Raw genomic sequence first — 24500 nt, 5'->3', positions numbered from 1 at the left:
CCAAGGCAAAGATAATTCTTGTCAGATTTGTCACAACGTTTTGGAACGGATGGTTGTAATGGTCTTTAACATCTTTCCGAAAGTTTTGATTCGAGTGTCACTAATCTATAAGTATTTTGTAGACAAAACGTGCGCCCTGCGTACCATCAGCATAGAAGTCAGCGTACTATGTTGACATGAAGTATCATTATTATGGTGGTCATAATAAATCAACTACTTGCAAAACTGTAAAAAAAAAAGGACGTTCTAAGGATCTATATAACCAACGAGTAAATGACCTTATCCGTATTTGGTAAAACCTTAGAAAATGTTGGATCCTCCATGCTCTTAAACGTCCTTCACTATTTGACCTATTCTTACTTTTTGCCTTGAGCGTCATTGCCATCTAGTGAGTCATAGGGGACAAAACGCGCGTTTGGCGTTCACAATTTGAAACCTTGTATTTATGACGAGTTCATGTAATAAGATGGTAGAGTATTATCCTTGATGAGTTATGACTTCCATTAGGTCGATACAACTACCGGTAGACGCTTCGCCCCTGATGTTCTCACCTGCTCAGTAAGTCTAAGAATCTGTTCTAACATAAAATATCATTAATGCGATCATTTCTGCACATTTACAGCTCTTTAAAAGTTACACATTAGAAACAGTATCCCCCAGGGAAAGGGAACTTCATTCAGATTTTTTGGTGCTGTTAGTTTTTAATGCTATAATCAGCTTCGTACTTGATTTATAGACTGCTTCTATCCTTCTTGGTTTGAGCGCCGCTGACTGGTCATATATAGATAGAACGCGTCTGTGGCGTTTTGTATTTGAAATCTTGTTTAGTTGGCGAGTGTTTGCATCATGATCATGCTCTTTATGTTTTACGTTTGCATCGTTTTCTTCATCTACGTGTATGTGTTCTACTTAGTATGAATATCTGTTCACTTTGAGCTTTACCATATTATCATCTTACCATCTGTAAGGAAGGTTACTGCCACACACTCTGCAAGTGTTGAAATAACAATAATAATTATATGAGGGTTGTAGTTAGTGTGTTGCAAGGCAAAATCACTGCCCCTATATAACGTAGTATTCTAATGTCTTGCCCTACGAACTTGTAGACACATTATACAAAAACTACTTAAGCTGTGTTCGTCAACTAAACTAAGATGTCGTACGTACAGGCAATGCGATCAGATTAAAATTCACCAAATATCATCTGATAATGATGAAATCAACTACAGTTCTTCAAGTGTTTCGCAATAAGCAAAACTAATATTATATAGTAAGCTTTTAAAGTAATAGTAAAAAAAAAACTTCTATTATATATTTGCACTAGAGGTTCATAAAAAAGAAATCAAGCAACTATACACTAGGACGGACAATTGTTTTGTTTTAGTTACACAAATGTAATAAATAAAAGCGAAGTCTCTTATATCTAATGAAAAGTAACATGGAATGGATTTTGGTTGTTCTGTTAAGAACTACACATTTCTAGTTTCCATGGCAGCAAACTTTGAGACTCAAATACTCCTAGAAATAACCTTTTAAGTTGGATTTGGGTTTATAAAATTTATGCAAACAAATATATTTTGATTCTTTTTTATTATTTCATCAACTGAAGAAAGAATTCATTGTAAAATGAATTCTTGAGATTGGCACCAGTAATGTTCTTTAACTGGCAGATATTGTTTCTTCGGGTTTTCTTCAAGTGTGCACAATAGTACAGAATCTTCTTAAAAATCAATTATGCTTTTGACAATGCATTACTGTTTATAAAGACAGTCATCTATTTTATTGGTACACAAATTGTTTACAACCTTTACAAATCAGTGTTAGAAGAACAATCTCTAGATTATAACACTTATTCCCTGAGTCTTCATTAAAGCACTTTCAGAAAACATTTCTGAGCATTGTTTAGCCAGTTCAAGAATGCAGCATCATCATCATTTAAATTATAAAAAAACAAAATGTTTAACAATAATTTTGACTAGAAACAGTCGTATATGCACAGATTTTTGTCACACATTCGGATCACATCTTGATAATAAGTTATAACTCATTTACTCTATTTCTCTGAGTTGTATCACATTTTTCGGGACAGGCAATAAGAGGCATTGATATCTTCAAAATATAAGCCAACTTTTTGTAATTGCTCGGTAGGTAGTATATCCATTCTTGTGTTGCCTGTGGTCAGTTTCTGTATACATATACCACAAGGCTTGAGTAGTGAACCAGATGGTACAGCCTCCCTTTATCACAATGAAGCTACATTGTTTTGACGACGTATATGTAGCACTCATCTTCAAAATTTGCGTCTGTCTTTCATGCTTATTGCAACCTTCTTCCGAACAGCACAAACTTCAAGTTATCCAAAGATCCACTTGGACTTGATTTAAGTTATATCCACATTATATCCATACAATATATTCATATCCACACAATATCCACCGTTACTTGATAACAATTGTTATTGCTTGATTGCACATTAAATGTATGTGAATGATTTGATATTGGTTCCTCTTTGGGTTGAGGATATATTTGTTCATAATTTGGTGGATTTAGTTCTTTATTCGGATCACTTTCTGTATAAGGAGGCAAGTGATATCCGAATGGCAGTTCAAATGTTTCAACTGAAAAATCTTGTCGACATCTGTGAGACCGATGTGTTCTCTACAAAATCAAAATCAAATTTTAACTATAAATGGAAACAAATTGTGTAAAGAAATCAAACATGTAATGATATACTATTTAATATTGCAAATCAAGTAATGAATCTGTTCGAGGTGTAGCTAATGTCAGGTCTTTGAATATTGAGAATAGAATAAACTATCAGAAAAACCACCAGAAAAGAAAATACACATATCGATGTTTTGTTTTGTCTTTGATAGGTCCATCTTATACAAAAGCAATATGTTGGTTCTGTATGCTTCCACACAACTAAACCGCATTTTAAAGGCTACTAATCCTTACTGGGTGCACATGAGTGTATCTTACTGGTATACTTAGTTTAAGTTCCTCCGTCTATTTTTTTATCTATCTGGTATTACAAACCTGCTCTTCGGGCTCGGGGATCTGAACACCCCTTTTTGTTCGGAGGTCTTTTAATATCAATATTAACTTATCTTTGAACTTTTACTATTACGAAAATGTGTGTTTTTTTTAATTTATTTTGTTTATATGTTTGACATATTGTTGCCTGCTTATCAATTACGCAGCATTTCTCATTAGTGAACATGTATGCAGTACACTGAGTCTTGTTTATCCTAATATCCTACCATGAGCTTTTAAAGGAAGAAACTGATAAAACTTACTGGCTTGTATAGGTATTCATATGTTCCTCTTCCTTCTGAAAGCTCTTGGTATTGTGAGACAACACAGGCAAAACAATAACACTAAAAAATTAAAAAAAATAGTCAGATATATACCAGAAGTTCTATCATTTTTAAAGATACAATTGATAGATTATTAATGTGAGCCAGTAAACGTTTCAAACGTTATCTATTTTCATATCATATTTGAGTATCTACATGTATATATCTATACTATTTCTAGAAAATCGCATACGTTTTTAATTAGCAATGCACAGGATGGAAAATGTATTGCTTGCCAATGGTTTTTTTTCACTGTTGTATAGTAAACTAGGACATTATAATTTGTTTATTTGTTTGTGGTATCAACCTTATGCAAAGGTAACACATAAAGGTGGTAATTTAATCTGTTTCAATCGTTAATAATTTCATATTTTTCGTAAGATTTGACCCAACTGAATACATGTAGGTCTTTTTTTAATGTAATTGCTACCATTGTCACTAATTCATTTTAGATGAGTGCTTTAAGTTGTACACTTACGTTTGCTATAAGTTTAAAACAGTAAAAGAAAACCCATATTATTTCCCACGCATGGAGCGTCTGAAAGTAAAAAATGTACTTATAGATAAATAATGCAAATCAGCGAATAAAATATCAATTTCATCTTAATTCTTATATCATATTAATCTCTCTTAAGGCGAGCTTTGCATAAACATCTGTTGCATGAAATGTGTTATTGGAGAAAAAAATCAAATTACATGTAATTTTAACATCTGGATACTGTATTACATACGTATATTTCGTAATTTTTTTAAAACATTTTGTTTTAAGATCATGGTGTGTAGAATTAGATTATCGTATAACTTCCTCCTTTTTGGTTTCGTGTAGCTCAGTCTTTCTGTTACAATGTAGTGTTTGACTTTACGTTGTTTATTTTTTCTGTCAAGGCGCATTTTGTGCGCTCAAAAATCTGAATGAGCGTATTTATGGTTGAAAAGAAGAGCTCAAGAATTACGTAAACAAACAACATTTTGTGAAGCATATGATATAAATGTTTAGATGGATGGAGATGGATGGAGGAATGTCTTATAAGCACTCATACCACATCTTCTTATATATTTTTACATTACGAGGTTTAATTTGTATATTATACTATAATGAGCAATGCTAAATAAACAACAATATTTCACTTTATGGGATGAATTTTTACCTTTTCTCTCTCCATGTGTACTGTAGTGAGTAAGGCCACAGAACCAGTTTCATATAAAACATTTAAAATTAACATATATATCCATGGCAACAATAAATATCGTTTGTCCTGAAAATAGAGAAAAAACATAACATATATAATAGATATACTTAAATTGTATTGAATTTTCATTTAACGATCGATAATCTTAAGACATGTGTGCACCTTGTGTTATCTCGTTTTTGTTGAAAATTACCAAAGAAACCCTCATTTAACAAAGTTTTGATCTTGCTGTGTAAATGCTTGAAATACAATTATAATCACAGACACTGCGAGACCGTCATTAGTATATAGTCAATGTCGTTAAACACCCATACAGTAGTGAATTAAATCGTGAAAAAGTGTCAGAGATTGTCTTATGCAGTAAAAAAATAATAAATGATTCTCCAAAAACATTTATAGATTAAAAAGAAATGTGTATATGTTCCAGACCGTATGAGTATTAAATACTAGAGTGCGAAAATACTAGGATTCAGATATATACAATTAAAAAAATATTTAATTTCAATTGTTCGTTTGTTCATTTTATTCAATTAATTGAAATAATAACAATTCGTAAACTAAAAATAAAGATTGTGATAAATATTTGTTTAAATTTAACCCATATTGAATCATATTCAAAACAGTGTGGTCCTGGCCATTGATTAACGACCTAAATTATCCCATTGACTGGGACAGATTAGGTGGACGTTTGTCGGTAACAACCACTGCTCACTGTGTACTTGTTAAAGACACTGAATCTGTGGGGTCACCAAAGGTTCTCAACACCTAAAATAAAGCAATTCGAAAAACGAATCCGGAATAATACAATGTGTTGATTTATATCAATAATATAAATCAAAATATAAAGGTTATTCCTGAATATTTTTTACGAATTCTTTTACTATTAGAGGCGTTAAGAACCTTTGGTGACCCCACAGTTTAAATTCTATAATAAGTAAGAAGTGAGCAATGGTCGTAACAGACAAACGTTCATCTAATCTGTCCCAGTCAATGGGATAATTTAGATCGTCAATCAATGGCCAGGACCACACTGTTTTGAATATGATTCTAATAACATGTGTGGTCAGCTCGTACTGGAACATACGTGTATACTCATATGGTCTGGATATATGTTTATTGAATAAAAATAAAACTTCCGATTAACCATATTTTTATCAAAATTAAACTTACCAACTGAACACCGGGTATAAGGACTAGAGAAGTGGTTATCATTAAACCATACAACACAAAACCAGCATATACTATCCCTTTATATTCTGTAAACATAAAATGATTTTTATAATTCTTGTATGTAAGATACTGCAATAAATTTCTAATGATTTCTTTACTTTAATTTGCATACTGTATTATATAATATTTAATTGTTAATTCAAATGTAGAGCTTGGCATTTTCTATAGAAACAAGTTCTGTTTTTTTGTTGTTTTTTTTTGTTGTTGTTGTTATTGTAGTTGAAGGTCGTAAGTTTGCCCATTGGTGTCTCTTGTGTTTTATTGCGATACTGTCTTTAATATTAAAACGAATCCCCCATCTCCTTTTAATCATACTAGGTTCAAGAAATATAGATGAATACTAGATAAGTTTAAGTCAATCTGATCAAAGTCCGAAATTCTACATTTGATCGTTTGTCAATTATACATTGTAGATCTGTTCACTTTGAAATCTTTTTTATCCGGGGGGGGGGGGGGGGGATTGTTTTGTTCCATGTAGAAATGCATTCCATGTTCTTTTGAAATGTGTGCCTGTAAACTAGCATGTATGCTTTATTGTAATTATTCTAATTGGTCAATTTAAATAATTAAAGATGTAAAAAAACAGGTGCTCGGTCAAAAGAACTGAAACCCTGTTTGTTTTCGCTTTTGGGGTTTTGTGGAATGATAATTCATTATACTTTATACTTTTAAGCATACACTTCAAATACAATATCGCATCTTACCTGGGGAATCCTGTATTAACTGGTAACCAACGTACCGGAAAAGGTAAAATACAAGGCACACAAGGGAGACAATCTGAAAAATAGGATTGTGGAATATCTAAAATTATGATATCAAATTCTCTAAATGTTATAAAAAAGAAAGTTATGCCCTTTATCGATCGAAAGAAGGAATGTTAATGTTGCCAGTTGACAATTTACAGTTGGCAAATGTTATAACTACAATGAGACATGCAAAGACCTTTCAAAGAACTATATACATGTATTTAAATGTTGCCAGTCGACAACTCAATTACTGCAAATGTCAAAAGAACAAAGAGACAAAAGACCTTAGAAATTACTGTAAATGTAACCAGTTGACAATTCACAGACGGCAATGTATGTAACGATTTTCAAAAGTACAGTAAATGTTGCGTGTTAAAAGTTCATAGACAGCATATGATAGAAGGACAAATATACAACGATCTCCAAAAGTACAGTATAGGTTGCCAGTTAACAATTCACAGACGGCAAATGTTAGAAGGACAAATATACAACGATCTTCAAAAGCACAGTATAGGTTACCAGTTAACAATTCACAGACGGCAAATGTTAGAAGGACAAATATACAACGATCTTCAAAAGCACAGTATAGGTTGCCAGTTAACAATTCACAGACGGCAAATGTTAGAAGGACAAATATACAACGATCTTCAAAAGCACAGTATAGGTTACCAGTTAACAATTCACAGACGGCAAATGTTAGAAGGACAAATATACAACGATCTTCAAAAGCACAGTATAGGTTGCCAGTTAACAATTCACAGACGGCAAATGTTAGAAGGACAAATATACAACGATCTTCAAAAGCACACTATAGGTTACCAGTTAACAATTCACATACGGCAAATGTTAGAAGGACAAATATACAACGATCTTCAAAAGCACAGTATAGGTTACCAGTTAACAATTCACAGACGGCAAATGTTAGAAGGACAAATATACAACGATCTTCAAAAGCACAGTATAGGTTGCCAGTTAACAATTCACAGACGGCAAATGTTAGAAGGACAAATATACAACGATCTTCAAAAGCACAGTATAGGTTACCAGTTAACAATTCACAGACGGCAAATGTTAGAAGGACAAATATACAACGATCTTCAAAAGCACAGTATAGGTTGCCAGTTAACAATTCACAGACGGCAAATGTTAGAAGGACAAATATACAACGATCTTCAAAAGCACAGTATAGGTTACCAGTTAACAATTCACAGACGGCAAATGTTAGAAGGACAAATATACAACGATCTTCAAAAGCACAGTATAGGTTGCCAGTTAACAATTCACAGACGGCAAATGTTAGAAGGACAAATATACAACGATCTTCAAAAGCACAGTATAGGATACCAGTTAACAATTCACAGACGGCAAATGTTAGAAGGACAAATATACAACGATCTTCAAAAGCACAGTATAGGTTGCCAGTTAAAAATTCATAGACAGCATATGATAGAAGGACAAATATACAACGATCTCCAAAAGTACAGTATAGGTTGCCAGTTAACAATTCACAGACGGCAAATGTTAGAAGGACAAATATACAACGATCTTCAAAAGCACAGTATAGGTTACCAGTTAACAATTCACAGACGGCAAATGTTAGAAGGACAAATATACAACGATCTTCAAAAGCACAGTATAGGTTGCCAGTTAACAATTCACAGACGGCAAATGTTAGAAGGACAAATATACAACGATCTTCAAAAGCACAGTATAGGATACCAGTTAACAATTCACAGACGGCAAATGTTAGAAGGACAAATATACAACGATCTTCAAAAGCACAGTATAGGTTGCCAGTTAAAAATTCATAGACAGCATATGATAGAAGGACAAATATACAACGATCTCCAAAAGTACAGTATAGGTTGCCAGTTAACAATTCACAGACGGCAAATGTTAGAAGGACAAATATACAACGATCTTCAAAAGCACAGTATAGGTTGCCAGTTAACAATTCACAGACGGCAAATGTTAGAAGGACAAATATACAACGATCTTCAAAAGCACAGTATAGGTTACCAGTTAACAATTCACAGACGGCAAATGTTAGAAGGACAAATATACAACGATCTTCAAAAGCACAGTATAGGTTGCCAGTTAAAAATTCATAGTCAGCATATGATAGAAGGACAAATATACAACGATCTCCAAAAGTACAGTATAGGTTGCCAGTTAACAATTCACAGACGGCAAATGTTAGAAGGACAAATATACAACAATCTTCAAAAGCACAGTATAGGTTGCCAGTTAACAATTCACAGACGGCAAATGTTAGAAGGACAAATATACAACGATCTTCAAAAGCACAGTATAGGTTGCCAGTTAACAATTCACAGACGGCAAATGTTATAAGGACAAATATACAACGATCTTCAAAAGCACAGTATAGGTTACCAGTTAACAATTCACAGACGGCAAATGTTAGAAGGACAAATATACAACGATCTTCAAAAGCACAGTATAGGTTACCAGTTAACAATTCACAGACGGCAAATGTTAGAAGGACAAATATACAACGATCTTCAAAAGCACAGTATAGGTTGCCAGTTAACAATTCACAGACGGCAAATGTTAGAAGGACAAATATACAACGATCTTCAAAAGCACAGTATAGGTTATTAGTTAACAATTCACAGACGGCAAATGTTAGAAGGACAAATATACAACGATCTTCAAAAGCACAGTATAGGTTGCCAGTTAACAATTCACAGACGGCAAATGTTAGAAGGACAAATATACAACGATCTTCAAAAGCACAGTATAGGTTGCCAGTTAACAATCCACAGACGGCATGCAAATGTTAAAAGTACAAAAGACAATATATCTTTAAAAGTTTCTTTTCATACACACTGTGGTAAGATAGTGATTATGTAGATCGTTACCATAAGGCATTTTTATATCAGTCCTCGTATCAGTAAATACCATCGTATCAGCCTACAGTTACCAAGGATCATATCATTTTATCTTTTGTGTTCGTGTAAATTTTAATGAGGCATCTAAATACTTTATTTCCGTTTTGATTCAGCTGAAAATATTCTTTGTTACCTAGTATAAACATTTACACTGTATTTCTTATTTCAGTATTTTAAGATATGAAAAGTTCGATGTATAAACAATATTTTCAGAAGCAAATGAGTGTGAATAAATAGAAGCTTGGTGAAATCAACGAGCAACACAACGATTCTTAAAAACTTATAGAAACATTTTTACCCGCAAATAGAAAAAAAAACAAGTTTCATTTTTTGATTTTTAAAAGAAAACTGCTGTCATTTTTGTATTTATAAAAAAAAAAATCCCTAAAAAAAAAGTTCAAATAGACTTTCGTCTATAAGCTTCATGTCGGAATTCATTTAAAGAATGACTGTAATATTTTTTCTGTCTATGAAGAAATAACATAAAAAATGTGGTGCACACTGAATAACGCCTGTAGCGGTTTATTTAACAGTGTGCACCACCTTTTTTTATGATATTTCGAATAGACAGAAAAAATATAACAGTCATTTCTTATAATTTAATTCTAAACTTCATTTTAAACCGTAGAAAACTATGAAAAAAACCGTTGATGACGTCAAGGTCACATGATTAAATTATGTCTATGGACTCATAACAAAATAACGTCAGCCAATCAGAAGACGCGTTACATCCAAAATTAAATTATTTCCAAATAACGTTTACAAGAATATGTACCAGCATTTACGAATGAAATAGCGTCTGATCCTGTATCAAGTTGTAAGGTTGAGTTTAGCACTGCAGTAAAATGGATTGAAATATTCACCCCAGTGGAAATCAAGACTAGGCCGTGACCCCCTCCCACTCCCCTACCCGCAAAAAATAATTAACAACAAATAAAACAAATACTGACATCTCCCTTTTTGATATGATTGCCGTGCACAAACCCCAACTACGCCCATTTGTGACATTTTAGTATAGGAGATATTTTATTTTTTCCTGTGACGTTTCGTGACACTGAGTAAATTAAATATTTAAGACTTTTCATAACATTTAGATATTTTCTAATGATTTGAAACAAATTATTTTAAAGGTGCAGCAATGCAACTAATCATGACCTGTCTATTCATAATCTGATCTTTCCTCAATCGAGAACTGAAAAAACATGGACATCGAAACTAACCTTTTTAAAAAAAGTTTCAATGGCCCTCAATTTAAGACATGCAATATAAAATTCCTTCTTTATAATGATTCAGTGACAATACATTTAAACTATTGAATCTTAAAATACATGAATACCATTTACCCTTTGAGTTTTAATACTTAAAAGTTAAGTACCTTCATTTTGGGTGGGACAATTTAACGACTATAGGTCTTTGGAGAATTAATTTTTGGTTTAAATTAAAAAATAAATTCTCACATTATACAGACACCTAATAAAAATTTACAAGGAACATTTTAGCCATCTTTTCATTAAACTCTACTTTAAATATCATGGGAATATCAAGTCTAATAAGGCATACAAAACGAGTATGCAAATTTTTTTTCAATTAAGTTTTCGTCAATATATATATGCTTCTTACACTGTATTTCCAACTAACTTATACACAGTCTCTGAACTTTCATGCAACACATATTAGGTGGTCGCTTTCTTCGATTTTATTTTTTATCAAATAATAACAATAATGAGTGCAATTCTGAGTGTCTAACTATTTGTGTTTTGGTACAAGTGATTGAGTCTATATGCATCTCGTGGGTGAACTTTTTAATGGGGTGGATGAAGTGGTTCATATGGTGAACAAATTGTGTGCTGATATACACTGTGTAAAGTGTACATATACGTAATTATGTACATTCACAATATCATTAACACCCCAGAGGTGTTCAGAACAAACAAGTACCTTGTCAAAATTTGTCAATTTTAAAATCAAAGAGAAAAGGAGACATTTATTCTAGTGTTATTGTATTTATTGCCCTTTTAACAAGTCTATCAACTATGGACACATATTAGCACACATGTCCTCGGGTAGATACTGGCTTTATAATCATGTAATTACATAAATATTAATTTAGGAAATATAACAACTTTATTGATTCAATGAGTAATAGCCCTCCAGTCGTGGTCAAACCCCGTGGTGTTTTAATAAAATATGTGAATCTTCTTACGGTCAATTACTGGCTATTTAAAAAAACAAACAGTACCAATGGATAATGTCGCCTTGTGTCATAAAAGTATGTTATCAACGTACACAGAGTGACAAAGCCTAATCTATTTGTTGAGATTTCACTAGATCAAACAGACTATCTTCAGACAGATTATTAACACTGAAACAGAAGGTGTGAGACAATGTTGATACATGTTTGAGCTATCTTAATCACTTTGAAATAGACTCCTTTAACCCATCAGTCTTTCTTAATACGGATCTAACTCAGAGTCTAAGCTAACTCTGGTATAAACATAACGTCTTTTTTTCAAATTTGATCGGATGCTATTATTCTAAATTGAGTTTTGGGGTGAGAATTTCTCGAAAAAAAACCCTCCTGAATAACTTTTGAAATGAAGGTCCTCAGTCTAAAAGTCAACTTTACTCCAAAATTAACCAGCTTAAAAAAATGATTAAATGTAATCTTTATCATGTGTATAAATAGTATCCCCTACTACAAATACGTAACAGCTTAAATTGCTGGTATCGATCAGCTGGATGCAATATGTCTGCATGTTACATATATTTTGACAAGCTAAGCTCTATAAACGGAAAATATAATTTCATTTCATTCAGTCAGTTTTTATTTGTAAGCCTTGTTTTGACATCAGAAATCATAACACGTAAAATTATATTTTACCAATGACATTACAAGCCTCAATGTTGTACTTTTACCACTCAAACGCTCTACATAACCATCCTTCACCGAAATTAAGCAAAAGTGCATGTTTTATCAAATTCCAGACGGTTTCAAGGCAAAATCGATCCTTCTTTGACTAACAGTAAATACTCGGATTGAATATATTTGACATGTCTTATGCGTCAATACTGTCTGGGTCAGTACTCAGATCAATAGTTTTGATGAGATTTTCTCATTTGAATAAGCATCTTTGTAATTTCGTTGTATGAAGTAACGAAACTTGTAATATGAGCTGCTCGGAATAAAGTAGAAACAGTCGAGCAATTGTAAAAATATGTAGCAGTTGAAACAAATTTAAACATATATATAAAGCCACGTATGTCACGCGTTTTTCTGTTAATTTTGTACATATACATATACAAAAACCCTCTATGTCATTCTGTTATTGCAAGTCTATATCTTTAGTTCAATTCTGTTTTGTGTGCTCTTAGTGTGAACTTTTTAAAAATATTTGTCTTTCATTTATATGTAATGCAATAGCGCTACATGTACCTATTCCTCTTTGTCATATTATTTTATTGTCCCCTTGGTGTTTGTATTTTCTGCACTAAGAAAATCAGATTTTATACTGATTAAATTTCGTAAATTTCATTACTTTGAGTATGTTGTGTTGTTGGAGAGCAATTAAGGTTTGGTTTTTATATATACCATTCCAAAGACGAAGCAATTAAAATCCAACCATACTTTCAAATTGTTCTAACCACGATTTCTTTGAAGTACATCTGTGTATTTACCCGTTATTAATACAAATCGATAATCCGAATGACTAATTTTACAAATTGCATGCAAAGTCAATTTCTCTGGAATGTTAGGTATGCGAGGATCGATATTAAAACACCTGAGATCTTTTGTAAATTACAACTAACGATTGACGTCCGAACCTGATTTGAATAGAAATATTAATGATTTGTTGATTAGAGGTATAATTATTATGAAATTTAATATGTTGCTATTAAATCATTCAATATATCATTTGCCGATAAAGGTTATAAAATAGTTTTGTTAATAAGATATTTGTGATAATGAAATATTTTGTAACACGTTGTTAACATCAGATTTTTGCATTTAAGTTACACGGGAAAATATTAATTACAAAATATGAAAATTACGGTTGTCATTTTCTTATTGCAGATATATCATGTTTTACTGTGTATTGTGACAAGAAATGTCTTTTTGTAGAATTAATTAATTTCTCATTATTTACAGAGAAACAACATTTTTATGATGATTAAGCCTTTTTTTATATATATTATTAAGGAAACGAAATTATCAGGTTAAACATTAACAGTTCATCCTAGGACACAACATATTGACAAAATACATTTCCCATGTTTATCTAAAAGGTAACCAACTCCTTATATATATATAGACCCTTTTTATTTAATCAAAATAAAATGGAACAGAAAAGGGCATCTAAAAGTTTGTTTTTTAGACTTTGTTTTCTTTTAACTTAATATATTCATCTACAGTAATGCATATTCAATGAGAATTTTGCATCTAGGCTCAATAAGCCACTTTCACCAATTTATTCTTTAACGTTTCATCACCGTTTGTTCTCTGTCTCTGAAATATCCCGACAGCAAACTTATATTTGAACCCTGCCTCGAAAAGAATGTTATAAAAGGAAGAATTTTTATCTTTTCATGTTTAGCTTGAGATAAAGATTGCTTTCCAAATGGATTTTATTTATTTTTCTCATGTTAATAGGATCAAATTCAATTTTCTCTATTCTGACATTATTGTTTGACCGGAGGTTGAATGATGTCCAGATAACTCGACCATTGTCACAAGACGGCTTCACACCAATACCCTTAAGGTTGAAGCTATTTGACCACACCATTCTTTTGTCGGAATTAATTGTTACCAAATTGAAAAGTGTCATTGATCAAATTAGTACATGAAAATGTTTGCTTTGAATGAAGTGATACACAAGTTGTTTATTGTTAGGACAAAGGAAGTCGATAATAACCATCACAAAAGTAGAAATATGCCTAATATACTGACGTTCCTTTTCTATATACAGATATGGTATAGTTCTACATGTATCCCTTGTTAATGCAATGGTGAAAGGCACTATAAAGATTTAGATTTAGATAATGAATATTTCACTGTTATCGGAAAAATAACCAATGAACTCGCTTTGTTTATATAAAAAGAAGAGGTGGTATGATTGCCAATGAGACAACTCTACTCAAGAGACCAAATGACACAGAAATTAACAACTATAATAATTCACCGTACGGCCCTGAACAATGAGCAAAGCCCATACCACATAGTCGGCTATAAAAGGCCCCGAAATGACAAATGTAAAACAATTCAAACAAGAAAATTTACAGCCATATTAAATGTACTACTAGTATATAGATATAAGAAGATGTAGTGTGAGTGCCAAAGAGACAACTCTCCATCCAAATTACAATTAATAAAAGTAAACCATTATAGGTCAATGTACGGCCTTAAACACGGAGCCATGGCTCACACCGAGCAACAATCTATGAAGGACCCCAAAATTACTAGTGTACAACCATGCATGCAAACGGGAAAACCAACAGAACAGAAAATAAACGAAAAAAATTTATGTAACACATCAACAAACGACAACCACTAAATTACAGACTCTTCATTATGATAATCTACACAATTTATATCATTTATTTTCTTCTACAACTTAACACTCTAACACGACGTTAACATTTTGATTGATTTCGCTCTCCCCTGTTTACGTTTTCCATCATGCAAGTTTTTAGCCAGAGAAAAACAAGTTTTATAGGGCCAATCATAATTAGTATAGGTCAGTTGAAATTACATAGTGGCACAAATGATAAATGACAAACAATTGTAGGTTACCGTAGTTGTAAACAAAGCAAACATCTATGTCTGTATGAATACTAATATAATACATTCAAGATGGAACACACGAAATAAAGCCGATTTTGTCATGATATATGTGTGGGGCAAATAGCTTGTCAAAAAGGGGTGGCGGAAACCCTCCCTAAAAATTAGTCTAAAAAGGTAAAAAATACCCTTAAAAAAAGGTTTTGGTCATAGTAATTAGGTCCTGATACTGAAACTTGAGCCTGTAGTGTATATATTTATCCTTGTCTGCTTGTAAGTATGTTTATATATGTTCGGACAACCAATGCAATTACCTTCATTAAAATACAAATATTTTACGAAAAGTTTCACAGTTTCATACCTTTGTACAACGAATACTCTGGTGTATGAATCAGAGTAACGAAAAAAATCTCAGATTTTGTAGTAAAACAATACGTACCAGAGTATAGCATCCACATATTAATGTTCCAACTCTTGTATTTGAAAAACACAAAAATGTCTTTATTATTGCCATACTCTCTGCTCCCTCGTTTATTCTTTTATTGCACATACAGGTAATATTAAAAGAATGTTTATGTCACAGGTAAGAGTCGTACATATTTGTGTAGATATCCTTGTCACACGGTGTACTACAAACTTAAAGATGTCTGATCAACCGTCGTATGAATGAAAAAACTACGGTGGTTCACTGACTCACGGTCGGAACAAATACACTAAAAATCTACGGTATTTAAATGGTTTGAATTTCACACGCTCTAACGAACATCTAACGACACTTTTTGTGTCAATAACTTTGAGCAAACGGCGATATCAAAGTTACATTTGATTAGGATGAAAATAAAGCAAAATGTCACAAGAAGAAGATTATTCTGCTAGACGGAGTATTGATCGAAGACAAATTGTTTGTCAATACGTCTGTCTTGATCGAACAATTAAGCTTATAAACTTATAAATCCTGATTAGTATATAGTAAACCTTTACATAAACACTGCATTCTTTTGGGCATTAACAGATAAAGTCATCCACGAAAATATTTAATCCACGTCTTGAATGTATAAGTTACAAATGAGACACAATCTGGAGAAGACGTATAGATCTTTATCAATATTACCTGTTCAGGTATATACGATTGACATGACATGAAAACGAACAAGTAAATCTGTAATTACAACCAGTTTAAGATCCATACAGTGTCTAAAAAACCTGTATCAACATTGATTAATTATGCCGTGCCACTGGGAGGAACAACTTATTTATTATTTAATCACTTATTGATATGAAAATTATAAATGACACACTGGAAAAATTAGTCATTACCATTTATGATGTCACTCAAAATTTGTATTGACATTTTTACTTTAATTATATTTACCTATGTCCTGAAAGAAATTTAACTTTTCTTTTTGTTAATTTAAAGACTTTATGGAAAAATGAGAGACATATATTTCCTAGAATGTTAGAAAGGTTAATCTTAGTGTGGGAATTATAACTGGATTTGTTAACATGTGCAGAGGAAATCAAACACTTACATGTACACACGGCTTAGAATGGTATATTTCAAATTGTTTTATTTTCACAGCCTTTAATTATAATACAATATGTATTATATGCACAATACATTTCACTATTATATATGTATGTTCTTCCTAAGAAAGAAGGAATAATTTTATTATAAGCATTCTGATTATGTTAAAAGATATAATATTTAATGGAATTAAAGAGAAAATGTGCATGCAATATGTGTGCCCACAGTAGATATGCCAACGAAAATCAAACAACTCAACAGTAACTCTCGAAAACAGAAGATTCAAAAGGTCTAAATAAAGAGTACATTTCTTTCTAAGTACATGCATTATTGAAAGTTCAAACAGGGTCAGTAAAGACTTATTAAACGATGTATTTGATTTCTACTTTTGCAGCGTTTAGAAAACAACAACAAACGCGACACAACGTTTACCAAATTTTGGTTAGAAAGTAATGCGACAAAAGATTCAATAAAATTTTATCGCTAGTCGAGGATTTGCGCATACAAGATGTTGTTCCCCTTTGTAGATATGTTTAATCCATGTTTTTCTATGAGAAAAACCACCAACGCGGGAAATTCACGAAAAATCCACCCCATTGTTAACCTTATGTACAAAACACTCATAGTAAAATTTCAAACTTCATAAGCAAATGTTGCAAAGCACTAGAGAGAAGAATATATTGCAGCCATTATTCCCCAGCCTTATAATGTGGCGGAAAAATGAATACAAAATGTTTTCAGAATGTCAAATGCTTAATGCGCTTATATTTAAAATACCAATACACTACTAAGACGGATGACTTCCCTACTAGAGCATATGAGGTCACCCAAGTTTTGAGTAGATTCTAGTTTTCTGTGTTCGTGTTCTGTTTCTCCTCTAGTCATTTCGTTTTTTGCCATATTTTTTTTAAAAACTTTTTTTGACTTATGAATTTCGATTGTCACTTGGTATCTTCTGTGTTTATATTTATAAACAAACGGTTATGTTTATTAATTATTATATGTAGCGGTAGTATGCGTAGCAATATTTGAGGTAAGTAACTGAACCTTTTTGGAAGAACACACAATCTGAAATTAAAGTTTCGATTTTGAAAATACTTTAAAATGAAAGCATTCGCACAAACCGACCGAACAAGAACCGACAGAACAAGACCAAGCTATAGACTGATGATGTTATTTATGCATCAATGTTTATGTACAAATATATGTTTTACGTGTGAATATGAAACCCAATATCTACATTTGTATATCAACGTTGCATGAAACAACTCATTAAGATCGGAATATAATCCCTTTTTGTTCGTTATAGTTCACGTTTTTTAATTCAAATCGAAATTTATTGTTTTTGTTGTAAAAGAACGCCTAAGATATGTTTGAAATCAACAAACTTAGCTGTCAAATAAGTCTAATTTTACGTTTAGACGGATTAGTATGTGTTGTTATACTGAAAACTAGTCATCATAAATAAACAAAATGAAATCCCTCGACTATTCGTTTGTCTTAATATAGCATGCACTGAAATAAAATACAATAGATTAATAACGTGGGTGTTCTGTGGCTTCGTCAGCAGCAGTTCTGTTGATGATTTAATAAGTCTTAAAATCCGACATTCATCGCTAAGAGCAGCACTTACCATGGAAAGGATGGGTTTGGAAATTATCATGCTTTCAGCTCCAACACAATAGTTACAAGGACAAATGAAATGATGATAATTCGAAAAGAAAAAAATAATCTGTCATCTATTTTGCACGACCATATTGATATCCCTGGAGGTTGGGATAAGGGTTGGTTGGTTGTTTGTTTTTTTTTTGTTTTTTTTTTTGGGGGGGGGGGGTATCATGTAGCTTCATATTTATTTTATCCAAGGAGTCCATGAAGAAGAAAAGCGCGTCTGACGTACTTAATTATAATCCTGGTACCTTGATGCCACTGCTGTTGGACGTTTTGTCCCCGAGGGTATCACCAGCCCAGTAGTCAACATTTCGGTGTTGACATGAATATCGATAATGTGGTCATTTTACAAATTTCCTGTTTACAAAACTTTGAATTTTTCGAAAAACTAAGGATTTTCTTATCCCAGGCATAGATTACCTTAGCCGTATTTGCCACAACTTTTTGGAAATTTTGGACCCAATGCTCTTCAACTTTAAACTTGTTTGGCTATATAAATATTTTGATATGAGCGTCACTGATGAGTCTTATGTAGACGAAACGCGCGTCTGGTGTACTAAATTATAATCCTGGTACCTTTAATAACTATTCGCATTGCAAATTTTACTTTTGTACATTTAATTATAGCATTTTGTATTGTAGACTACCCTTGATACTGTCTTGTTCAAAGTTAATCATTTTTAAAATTCCTCATCCTGTACCCTTAACAAAGCATTAAATCAATTGCTAGTCCACTTAAGGGCATACGATACAGTTACAGGGGAGGTTATGACGTTGCTAACGTAAAATGTTATTTTCGCGACGTCAAACTGCCACATATCGGGAAAAGATGCAAGTTCCTGGGCCCCTCTTTTTCAAAACAGCAATTTGTTTCATTTAACAGGGAGATTATGTGACCAAAATTTCATAAAACTGTAAATAGAGGATTTTTTTTAATTTTGATAAACATGCAGCAAAAAATGACGTAATTTACATTTGATAAATATGAGTTATTTCTGAATAAAAAACGCATTTTTTTAAGGATACTTATAAAATACAGAAATTACCGATTACTTAACAAAAAACAATTTGTGTTTAAAAAAAGTTATGTGTTTCTTTCAAAAAAGAAATTACGGCCACAAATCTGAATTTTAAGCAAATATACAAAATTTCGACCTCATTTTACTCAAAAAGAAGCGCATGAAGGTATATTTTTTATTACATATTTGATTCAATCGGGTAAAAAAATAGCCTATAAGCAAATTTTCACGAACTTGTAAATACAGGATCAAAACTGTATCGTATGCCCTTAACAAAGCATTAAATCAATTGCTAGTCCACTTAATATGTGTGTCTGAATAAGTTGATTGCATGGTCTTTGATAAAGATTTGTTTTAAAGAAGATGGATATATCTCTATGCATGTCATCCGAAATTTTGTCCTATGTACGCTTACAATCAATTTTATAGTAATACCAAATGACAAACACTGTGATGTGAATAAAAAACGGGAATATAATGTACCTACATTCATCGAAATATGGGAATGAAATGTGATTACATTTATCACGAGACGGGAACAAACTGTGACTATATTTATCGTGAGAATGAGATGGCAATAAAATAAGACCACATTCATCATAAGACAGTGATGAAATGTTACTACATTTATCATGAGACGGAAATTAAATCCTATAATACTACATTTATTGTGAGACGACAAAAGATATGATTTCACCTTCCCAATAGTGAACTTTCCATTTCTATGTAGCAACATTCTAGCAGCACTTGCATACGGAGTAAACATCTCCCATTTGATACGATTTCCCGGGCTTTTATTTAGTATCATAAATTCCTTGATAGAGGGTAGCTAGACACAAGGAATTAATTAAATCAAGAGTTCTAAAGAGTGAAGTTGAAATCAACTCTTTGGTTAATTTTACGGACGCCGTCACGAGTTGGTGATCTTTGTGGATATGTTCATTATGTCGTAACTACAATCCAGATCCCTTCTAACGAATGTGACCTACCGAATAAGACTATTTATCGGTTGTGTATAGAACATCAGCAACACGACGAGTGCCACATACAGGATCTAATTACCCTTCCGGAGCACCTGAGATCACCCCCAGTTTTTAATATGAACGTTTTAGTTGCAATTGGTTTGGTATATGTATAAGAAATGACTGATATAGACTGATTTTTAAAATAGGGAGGTATTTCCGAATGTACTCATTCATTAAGAAAGATGTTAACGAAGTTAACGCCAATCGAAAAAAGGAAAGGTTAAGAAAATATCTTTTCTCTTTTTCATCTTTTCCAATGCGAGCTGGTTTGACGGAAATATAATGTGAATGCATTTATATTTAAGAATGATGTCATAATTGTAGGTTGCATTTCTGTAAATATTGACAATGCAATTTGCCATAGGAACTCCTTATACGGCTAATACGGTACCACTTTCACTATGAAGTTTTGAAAAAAATCTTATCCTAGAATTGAATTTTAATATGCACCACATTTTTTTCCAAAGGTCAAAATATAGGGCTGTGAGGCATATTTTCAACGTTTATATGCCCTGAACTTTTCAGAGTTAAACAAACACTAATTTTCTTAACTATCCATACCTCGAATGAAAGGTTACCACAGATTTCAATGTAAACAATATGCACATGTTTATTTACTGGTAACATTCCCAAGTTATGTCTCTGTAAGATGGAACACAGAGAGCATAAATGGCAACCAGTATAATAAACAAAATTAATTTTCTATGAATATTCAAGATCTCCCCAAAAGAGGTGTGTTTTGAGAGACAGCTGTATTTTCAAAGTGCAACCTGTACCGATGATAGAAAATAACAGACTACATTTATTTAATATCTTGTTAGATGTGAATGAAATGAAAGTAATCTATATTCATCGTAAGCATGGTAAGGCAGGATTAAGATATTACTAAATATAATGTGTTTCCAAAATAAAAGTATACATCCGGTTGAATGAGGCATATTATTCCTTTAATACTCATTATATATACACGGAAATTATTAAATACCACTTTAATATAAAGGTTGGTTTAAAAATAGAAAACTTAATAGTGTGAAACATTTCAAAATGGCGAATGTGAGTATGGAATTAAGAAATGCTGTTATGTCAAATGATATCATAAAGGTGAAGTCCCTCATAAAAGAAAATGCTGATCCTAATTATCGGCCTTCTCTAACAGTTCAGGGAAATTCTTGTAGCACACTACATCTAGCTGTTATGCAAAGTAGACCTGAAATTGTTCGTCTTCTTTTAGAAAATCGTGGCGATCCAAATCTGGAAGACGAGGCGACCAAATGCACACCATTGTTTCACGCTTCTTGGGACAAAGAAAACGGCACAGAAATAATAAGATTACTTCTAGAATATGGCGGAGATATAAACCGCATGAATAAAGTGTATAAAACTCCTTTGATGTTTATAATCCAAGATAGTGTATTACCCTATCCAGAAATCTGTGAACTGATGGAAAGTGTTACACTATTGGACCAAACTTCTGTAACTGGCGGGAATATGCTGCACTGGGTAATGGACATACATCCGGACGAGCAAAGCGAAGGATTTGACGAAACTAATCATTTTTGCAATGATTACATCAGGAGACTGCACCGAAAAAATAAAACAACATTTTTGCAACTGTTACATGGGACTGACGACGATGGAGATACCCCGTTACATGTTGTAGCATCATGTGCTTGCTATGATTCGATGTTGTATTTCATTGAACAAGGGTCAGATGTAAACCGAAAAAATAATGATGGCCAGACGCCTTTGCATTATCTAGCAGCAAGTGCTGATTATAGTGAATTTTCAAGATCGTTTGAATTGCTTTTGCAGAAAGGAGCGCACATTAACGAAAAGGACGCGACAGGTAAAGCACCACTGCACCATGCAATGTATGATGACGATCTGCGTCACTCGGGTGTAATTGAAACATTTGTAAGTCATGGGGCACGAATTGATGACGTAGATAATTGTGAACGAAACATGATTCACAGTGTTGTTCTTAAGAAACCCAGTGATTTTTCTCAGTCTCTACATGATCAGATTATTCCAGCTTGTGTTGAAATTTTATCGAAATGTGGAGTCGACATAAATGGAGAAGATATGTTTTCCCTTACTCCTTTGCATTTGGCTGTCTTAATACAAAATGTTAAAGTCGTTGATAAAATACTTTCACTCGGCGGGCAAATATCTAAAACATCAAAGACAGGTGAACACAGTTTGCACAGGTCTTGTTTGAGATATATGATAGGGCCATCAATTATTGCAAATTGCAATAACAAAGATATTCTTAATTCAAGAGACAGCTTTGGTTCAACACCACTGCATTGGGCCATATGGTTTAGAGAACAAACAGTGATTAAATGTCTGTTAGAGAATGGTGCCGATACAAACATTTGTGATTTAAATGGATACAGTCCTTTAGAATTTGCAGAGCTGTTAAGATATGACCATTTAAAAATGATTACGACAAGGAGTATATCGGAATCAAGATATGTCACAATGATAGATGATATTGAAACTGAGTTTCATGGAACTGATGTATTTGAAGAATGTCCTTGGGTAAGCTTTATAGATAAAATCGATGGAAAAATTGATCTTACAGAATGGAAGAAGCATTTAAAATTACACAAAGATTCATTAAGCAAGTTCGTCACTATAGTTTTAGATTCGCCTTACATGGGGATGTACTATGATATTCCGGAGAACCAAACAATAGGTATTGCAATTGAAACTGTAATAAAATGGCTTTCGGCCTATGTGGAGAGAACTTACCCACTTCTGAAATGTGAAATACGCTTAGCTGGAAGTAAGTACGAGGGCACAAAGGTCAATATACAAGACGAGTTCGACTATTTATTTAGCCTGGTCAACTTCCAGCAACATTTTATACCGACTGAATGCGCTTTAAATTCAAGTGAAGTAATAATGCTCAAGCTTAAACATGAATGTGACCGAGATATTTTTTCTAAATTTCTCACAGCTGATGGATTCCTTGATAGTGCAAAGATTAACTGTGCCCTGTACTCCACAATAAATGAAGGCATTATAAAGCTTTTCAAAGAGAATTCGAATACTGCTATAAGAAGTCTTTATATTGAGGGCATGTTAAACAGTGCTCAAGGGACTTTATCGTGCCTTACTTTCCACTATGTGGGTCCAACAGTAAAACTAGCTTCTATAAGCGTTGATATAGTACCAGAAATTATTATTAAGAATTGGACACCAAAGGACATACGGACAGATTCTGTGCTTCTTAATAAACTGAAAAAAGAAAGTTCCGTGTCAGTGGTAATGAAAACCCCCGACCAAAATTTTGTACCAAATCACGAAAAATATTTCAGGATATCATTTGGGGATTGGGAGCAAGTGATAATTCGGAACTGTCCGCGTGCTGTAACGAAAGGTTACATTTTGCTGAAAGCATTGCTTTCGTCGAACTATTTTCCAAAAATTGTTGATTCTGAAAATGAAGAGAATTTTGATGTAATAACAACGTACAAACTGAAAACATGTTTTTTGCACGAACTAGAAAAGGCAGAACTTTCTAACGATGAGACATTATCCAATCAAAATATCGAGAAAGAGGTGTCTTTAGACTGGGCAAACAAAATAATATCTAATCTAGAAAAATGTATTTATGATTCTGAATTACTATCATTTTTCTATCCACGACGAAATTTGTTGCTGATTGAAGGAAGTGAAGTGATGTATTTAGACCACGAATACAAAATTCTTCTTGATTGTCTGAAAGAACTTTTAAAAACAGGATCAGACTTATGACGATATGCATGTATATTAGTATTAACCGTAAACAATGCCTAGATTTAAATTGATCAAATTAATTATAAAAAAAATGACCGGGTATTTTGTCTTGAGGATATTTTTGTATTGTTATAATTGATAAGTAAGGGAACTTATAAAACGTGCAGTGCATAAACATACATTTAGATAGACATATTGTATATTTTTTTACTAGCTCCTTTCATTTTGATAACGTGCTTTAGCTTTATGTTTTTTTGTGCTTCTTTGTTACATATTTGTTTGTTTTTATAGTGATTAAGATTT

At 32.6% G+C, this 24500-nt stretch overlaps 2 protein-coding genes across 2 annotated transcripts; one reads left to right on the top strand and one right to left on the bottom strand.

The window, feature by feature from the left end:
* Positions 1 to 1571: 1571 nt before the first annotated feature.
* LOC134696136 (uncharacterized) lies at positions 1572 to 16432 on the bottom strand. Its single transcript, XM_063557772.1, has 7 exons — positions 15653 to 16432; positions 6484 to 6556; positions 5720 to 5805; positions 4508 to 4615; positions 3838 to 3897; positions 3300 to 3380; positions 1572 to 2658 (listed from the first exon to the last, which is right to left on the bottom strand). Exons 1-7 carry the CDS (start codon positions 15761 to 15763, stop codon positions 2416 to 2418), a joined length of 762 nt encoding a protein of 253 aa, XP_063413842.1. The 5' UTR covers positions 15764 to 16432; the 3' UTR covers positions 1572 to 2415.
* A 240-nt stretch (positions 16433 to 16672) lies between these two features.
* LOC134696688 (uncharacterized) lies at positions 16673 to 24500 on the top strand. The gene is made up of 2 exons (XM_063558608.1): positions 16673 to 16763; positions 21685 to 24500. The coding sequence occupies exon 2, from the start codon at positions 21816 to 21818 to the stop codon at positions 24213 to 24215; it is 2400 nt and encodes a 799-aa protein (XP_063414678.1). The 5' UTR covers positions 16673 to 16763; positions 21685 to 21815; the 3' UTR covers positions 24216 to 24500.

The sequence above is a fragment of the Mytilus trossulus genome, chromosome 14 (assembly GCF_036588685.1).
Source record: "Mytilus trossulus isolate FHL-02 chromosome 14, PNRI_Mtr1.1.1.hap1, whole genome shotgun sequence".
Lineage (NCBI taxonomy): Eukaryota > Metazoa > Mollusca > Bivalvia > Mytilida > Mytilidae > Mytilus > Mytilus trossulus.
This window is presented reverse-complemented; position numbering and strand designations above follow the sequence as displayed.

What these genes read in the sequence shown, in the direction of transcription:
- LOC134696136 (XM_063557772.1), bottom strand. Translation starts at nt 15,763, where the DNA reads ATGTGCAATAAAAGAATAAACGAGGGAGCAGAGAGTATGGCAATAATA. An exon ending in GTTAATACAGGATTCCCCAG is followed by an intron (nt 5,806 to 6,483) that starts GTAAGATGCGAT and finishes TTATGTTTACAG; the next exon opens with AATATAAAGGGATAGTATAT. An exon ending in GTTTTAAACTTATAGCAAAC is followed by an intron (nt 3,381 to 3,837) that starts GTAAGTGTACAA and finishes TTAATTTTTTAG; the next exon opens with TGTTATTGTTTTGCCTGTGT.
- LOC134696688 (XM_063558608.1), top strand. Translation starts at nt 21,816, where the DNA reads ATGAATAAAGTGTATAAAACTCCTTTGATGTTTATAATCCAAGATAGT.